The following is a 6,737-nucleotide window of genomic DNA, read 5'->3' as shown; positions in this document are numbered from 1 at the left end:
GGGTTGCATACCGGACACTTTGGAGTAATCACTCCTTCCTGACCGCACCTATAACAAAAAATGTTCCTGACTGAGGATGGGCAGTCTACGAACGAGTGACCTCGCACCTTGCAGTTCCAGCACACCCACGACTTTGCGTCTCCGTACCCTCGATTTTGTTTTGGACGAAGACTCTGTTGCTGGAATGCCTCTAAATATTCTCCATGCGTCACATCCGCATCGAGTTCATTGGCAAATCGAACCGGTGGCTTCGGAAATCTTTTATTTTCCCTATCCTCCTTATAAAACACATATTCCACTTCTTTGCAGGCTATCCTCAAGTGATCCATCGAGTAGATGGCTTGAGGATAGACTAAGTTTCTTACCCTTTCATTCAGATTGCCTTTGACCACTCTCACCAGATCTGTCTCATTCACAGGTGTTCTAAGTTGGTAACGCAATTTGCTAATTGCCGTGAAAAAATCGTCGCTGGACTCTCTCAATCCTTGCTGCCTGGCCCCTATCTCTCGCATGATGTCCCAATCCGTTTTAGGGTTTCTAAATTGACGCTTCAAGGCTTCTCGCAGCATTGGCCAATCGGGACGACGCGTAGAATTCTCCATCTGGTACTGCCAGTACCACTGTTTGGCATCGTGGGCGAGGAAGAGATGAAAGTCTCTTAATACCTCAGTCCAGGAGCAGTTATGGCTTGCCTGTAACATTTCCACCCGTCCGATGAAATCTTCTACCGTGAGGGATTCCGACTTCCCATCGAACACTATGCCCCATTTATCCACTCGGATAGCTGGACGATTCACGCCATTTGAAAAACTAACGGGAGAAAACCAAGTCGGTGGGGGGCCTCCTGGATTAGGTATCGGTCCACCCCAAAATGAAGTCCCTGGTTGACTTCCTCCCATCCCTAAACCTAAACCTGGGTTACCTACTGGGACAAAGGGTCTTGCATGGTGATCCAGCTGGGGTGGTCGGTCACGTATCGGCGGTGGTGGCTGGTTGAATAATCCACCATTGTTTGTTGCATTAGTCACTGGTGCGGGGTGGACTTCAGGAGCCCTATTTTCCTCAGATTGAGTTACCAGTGAAGGGATATTGTGTTCCCTGAAGAACTCGGCCAGTCCCTTTTGAAGTTCGGTTTTCACCGATTCCGCGACAGCTAAATTTATTGCCGCCCTGATTTCATGCGAGATTCCAGCCCCTTCCTCTGGTCTCTCAGCCCAGACGGATTGTTCGTCCATGTTATTTAAATTCTGTTCGGTAGCCCGGGTAGTTTGGACTCCTATTATTTCTAGAATTTGCTTCAGAGGATGATTATTTGGAGAATTCTGGTTTCCCAGAGGGCTAATATTGCTGAAAGAAGGGGTTTGAATCGAAGTTATCTGACTCCCAGAGGAAATACCACTACCCGAGTGACTTTGACCCAGACCTTCTTCTGCGCTAGGGGGTCGTTCCGGTTGTTCAGACCTCGATTGTTTCGAGCTTTGAGCACCCTTTTCGTTTTCTTTTGTCGGGGAGTGTGAGACGGGCATCTCTCTCCTGCTATTCGCACGTTGTTTTAATAGGGATCTAGTGACTGGTCTATTTCCACACCTGTCTTTTCTTGCCCTCCCCGTCTTCTCTTCCTCTTCGCCAACTGATACGAGCTCGTCCACCTTCACTTTTTATCTTTGTAAGACTGATATCCTAGGTACTGATGAGGTGACGCACTAAGTAATAAGGTCTTAATTACTTGGTATTAATCGAAAATTACCAAAACAATGTATGTAAATAACAAACAAAACTATCTTCTATCTTAACGACTTATTCCTAACAAATTGTACCAACACCTTTATCAAATTCTGTTGATACTTAACTCTTCTAATTCTTAATCCTCATTAATGGGGTGAATTTCTGTAATACCTTTTTGATTGTTTTTTCTATATAACATACGGAGGTGTTTTAGGCAGCTGGCTTTCGAAAAGGGCTGCTGTCTTTTTCCAATTATGTTGTTCCACCTTGCTGACTTGCTTAATTTTCTAGATTTATAATTTGTAAATTCTTATCCGAGAAAAGCGAACTACCAAAGAAACAATTTGGACAACACATCAACACGATTTTCGATAGGTATCGCTGCCTGCAAGGAAACGCATCGTCGCAATTGAGGTGGCTTGCTTAAGAGCTATCCGCATCAAGACTTACGATTTGTCTCCAAGCTGACAACGACCTCTATCGAAACAGGACACATGCACATTACTTTCGCTTCACAGTACAAGAATCTTGGCGCGTTTCCACTTAATGATTATGATCTCTAAAATAGAAGTCATCCAAGACTCTCGACTCTTCCGCGGAAGCAATCAAGGACTACACTGATATGTTCTGACTGTCGCCGTCAAACCAGACCGTCGCAGTTAACCGGTCATGCTTATGAGCCATACCGGTCAAGACATACGAGCTGCTTTGAAGTCAACCGTCAGAACAAAAGGGAATGACTTGGGCAAAACGTTGGGCGCCATTTGAAACGAGGCAACAAGGAAGGTATGGGTAGGAGAGGGACGGGCGAGGAAGGAATCTTCAGGAGAAGGACTTGGGCGGAATCGGGGAAGGGAAGGAATGTCCGCTACGGTAGCTGCGGCATGCTTGCGTTGCTCAGCTATACTCGTCGGATGGGGGGGTCTTGCCACCGTAGCTGGACCTCACCTCTTTCCAAAAACATAGATCATGCCTTTATTAATACACTAGATTTAAAAAATAGTGATACACCACCACCACTGGTTCGCTTTCCTCGGACGCCGTTGATGACGTCACGGTTTGGCCTGTTCCCTCCCAGCCTGGAATCCATTCGGCCGGAATCTCGGATTCCCCAAAACTGGAGACAAGTCAGTGGTGGACTCACATCCTACCCCTTTTCGAAAACCCGCTTACCTTACCGCACCTCCATCCAATTGACTCACCACTTCATGATAACAAACATCTCAGACATGAACAAAAAAAAAGGAACAGAATCGAAGCTGAATAGACATTCTATCAATTTGTGATTAACATTCGATTTATTGCTTCAGAAAAAAAACATCCAAGAAAACAAAATAGTTGACTCTAACAAAATCGTACTAACAAAAAAACAAACTTAACTAGAAATAATTTTAATGCTAATAAATTTACTCTAATTACAATAAGAATGAAATATATATATCAACCTCTACCTAAGAGTCGGTTCAATAAAGTGGGGGTCTTACTATTGCCCAATCCAGGGCTTGACTTACAATCCGCCGTTCCTACCTACACAGAGCTCTTATGCGGGTGTATACGAGGGGACGAGCAAAATGTTGCGTTAAGCGCGCGCTGTCGTCGACGTGTCGTCGCCGTCGCGCTGCTTTGAATTGTTGAAACCTACCCCACGTTAGCAAACACTCCCTATGGCAAGTTGAAATAAGAATTAAATTGGAACAACAAAATAAATAATTCTGAACTGAGTTTAAAAAAACCAAACCACAGTGAGAATAACTATCAAACAAAAAAAAACAAATATAACAACAAAAAAAAAGGAATAAGGATTGAATATTAAGCCGATAATTGAAGAATATAAGAAGAATGTAATAGATAAATAAAATTTTGAATAAATAATTGAATTAATTATAATTGTATAAATAAGTAGCCATGGTAATGGAGATGACCAAACAAAAACGTCGTTCTTCCATGCGTGCTCAGGCGCGTCTTGCCTGCCGGTGATATGTAAAACGCCAGGGCTTCACTACGGACTATCGGACGGCACTTCTGTTTTCTTGAGCAATAATGAATCTTTTGTCTGCGTGCATATACTAAAGTCTTTTTCGGCGGAGGCAAAAATCCGCAGCGCGGGTGAGTTTTCGGGGCGCTCAGAGTGTTCGAAAAGGCTTATTTGAGCTGCCCAATTAGTCACTATACTACCAATATGATTTCTTTTTTTAATAAGATAGGGTTACTTGTGGACCCGGGTGCTTCACGGGTCAGATTTAACTTCGGGGCTTTTTTGGCCCTCCCTCCAACGGCTAGGCACCAATTTATACGGTCGACCGTGTTTCGTCTTTCGGTTCTACGATGATTGCGTCCACCCAAAAATTCACCCTTTACGCGCTTTTAGTTAACGAATAAAACAAATATGGAACCAAACTATTCTTCGGTTTTTGTAACGACGAACACAATTTCGATTTTGTTATTGTTGAACCGGCACAAACTATTCGTTGCTAATGCAGCACAATGACCGCCCTCACTACCTTTCACTTGACTAGTGATTCGCTAGCTTTGGCCTATTACTGATCGCACCGATGAAGATGGTAAAAACTGTCGATCTACCGTGTGATCTATTAACCTTTCCACCTAGCCCATCACCTCATCATTATTATATAACGATTCTTTATTACTATTGGCCCGCACTATCGGCTGATAAGCGCAACGGTCTTTCTCGTAAATATTCAAATCTGGCCAGTAAATAACAACCCCCCTTCTTCTATCCTGGGTCGTGTCTTGGATAAGCAAAAATATCCCTTGCTACAGTGGGATACGAAGTGAGCTGTCATCTGTCAACTTATTCATTTAACTTTGACAGAACCAAAATTATAAATTATTTATTTGCAAATTGCAACACGTTTATCATATTCGCGCGTTATATTAATGTTCATTCCCGAGTAAATATCGGACAAAAAACATAAAAACATAAAAAAACAACATAAAAACATAGAAACCAGGAAGAAGGATGCAAAAAACACAAACCACCCAGACGGACAGCTCCAGCACGGAAAGAAGGAACCTCCCACGCCGAAGCTAAGTATTTTGTATGTTTACTTAATGGTTTTGCCACATAAGAATCCTTTTATTTTGCAGGTGGCTTTCCCTTGGTCGTCCAGAAAACCTTCGGAAGAGCCCAGAAGTCTTCTGAAACCATTCCGTTGGACTGACTGACCAAGAAGGGCAGAACACTTCTGTTTTGGAAACAGAATCATTCGAAGAATGGAAGTGGAGAACGACACCAGTATTTGTGTATTTTTTGATTTTTATTTCCCAAATAAAACAGCATGAAAAATATGCTAATCTTTCATTTTTTTCCTTGCAGCCACAACAATTTTTAGGGAAAGCAGAATCAAACGATTTGATGATGGGGAGTTCAATGGTCGTCTGCTTGGGGATGGGTACTAATATCCTCTTTATACCCGTTTTGAATCCTCAAACGGATCCTGAAAGATACAATATAGGTCATATAGCTACTCGTAACACGGTTTAAAGATTCCGCATTTTGTTATCAGGTTTGAGGTGCTCCTTAGAAAATGCCAAAACAACTATTATAGCCTTAGCAGTTCTTCATAACATGGTAATTGATTTGCAGGATGTTCTTCCACCCACAGGTAGGTATAAAATTAAACAAAATTAAAAATCTTAATAATATTTTTTGTTTAAATAGATGATGATGTGAACGATGGCAATCAAGCAGATTCAACTGAAATTCAAGAAAGATCGCAACAGGAAGGAAGCAACCAAAATCTCAAACGGCGTGTATTTATGCTATGAATATTTACTAATAGCTAAAAATCACAAACGGATACAAAAACATCACTACAGAGCAAAGTGCTCTTCCAATTTTCTAATTTTAAGCTGGTGTATTTCTTCTTTATGCCTCCTTTCCATCTCAAGCATTTTCTCCCTTTCCGAATGTTCCATATTTAATGTTTTCAATTTAATCTCCCGCTCCATTATTATGCTTTTCATTTTTTCTTCGTGCTCAAGCTGCATAAACTCTTTTTCGGCTCTCCGATTTGCCATAGCGAAATGAAATAATTCCTTTTTGAGGAGTTCGCTATCTTTGCAGTTAATCTGATAAAGAAAAAAAATACTATTATTCAATGACGAAGAGGAATGCATGTAATGTGCTACCTTCCGTTTAAATGATGCTGACGGCTTTTTAGAAAAAGGTGGTCCACCACCTGTTGCTCTCAGGTTTCTTTGGAAGGCCGACATCTCTGCTTTGGCCTTCATTTTAGTTCCTCGCCATTGAGCCTGAATTTGAGATGTTTCCCTCATCGTTGCGCTTAAACTGTTGAAACTGAAAATCATTGCAAACAAATAAGTAAAAAACAAAGATTATCTATATTTGTACATACCTATGGGTTATTTCACGCCAGGCGTCTCTTTTCATGAGGGATGTGTTGGTGTCAACTTTTTTATTTTCTATAATTTGAATTTTCTCTTCTATAAGCTGTCGAAGGAGTATCTAAAAGAAATGTAAGAAGTTTTATTGATTTCATTCAAAGGTTCCGCTAATATTACTTACTTTATCGGATGAATCCCAATTCGGGGTACGAGACCTTTTTGTTTTCGATTCCATTTTTGCACAACAAAAGCACAACACAAATTTCTATATTTTGTTTGTTATGACAAACAGCTGATTTGATAGACAGATAAATGGAATAGATTGCTCCATTTTGGTACTTTTTTTGACATAAGCATTGTATAACTAAAATGTATAGCAGAATTTTTTTATAAATGAGAATGTTCGCAACATAGAGCCTACATAAATCCTTATGCACTGCGCTGGAAATCGTTTGATTTCAGCGCTGGTGTCGTTGTTTGTGTTAATAGCGGTGCCTAGGTAAAGTGCAAAGGTGCAAAGTCCTTAACTACCTCAAAGTTATAGCTGTCCATGGTGACGTTTTGTCCAAGACGTCGTCGTTCAGTGTCCTTTTTTGATGACAGCATATACTTGGTCTTGCCCTCATTGGCCACTAAACCCATCT

The 6,737-nt window shown here is 41.3% G+C and overlaps 1 protein-coding gene across 1 annotated transcript; it reads right to left on the bottom strand.

Annotated features, from left to right (window-relative positions):
- Positions 1-5,506: 5,506 nt before the first annotated feature.
- Positions 5,507-6,402, bottom strand: LOC129951240 (uncharacterized). The gene is made up of 4 exons (XM_056063314.1): positions 6,275-6,402; positions 6,105-6,214; positions 5,878-6,046; positions 5,507-5,817 (listed from the first exon to the last, which is right to left on the bottom strand). Exons 1-4 carry the CDS (start codon positions 6,326-6,328, stop codon positions 5,560-5,562), a joined length of 591 nt encoding a protein of 196 aa, XP_055919289.1. The 5' UTR covers positions 6,329-6,402; the 3' UTR covers positions 5,507-5,559.
- Between the last annotated feature and the right edge of the window lie 335 nt (positions 6,403-6,737).

This window comes from Eupeodes corollae, chromosome 3 (genome assembly GCF_945859685.1).
Source record: "Eupeodes corollae chromosome 3, idEupCoro1.1, whole genome shotgun sequence".
Taxonomy (NCBI): domain Eukaryota; kingdom Metazoa; phylum Arthropoda; class Insecta; order Diptera; family Syrphidae; genus Eupeodes; species Eupeodes corollae.
Note: the sequence above shows the minus strand (reverse complement) of the source record. Positions and strands in the feature narration are given on the sequence as shown.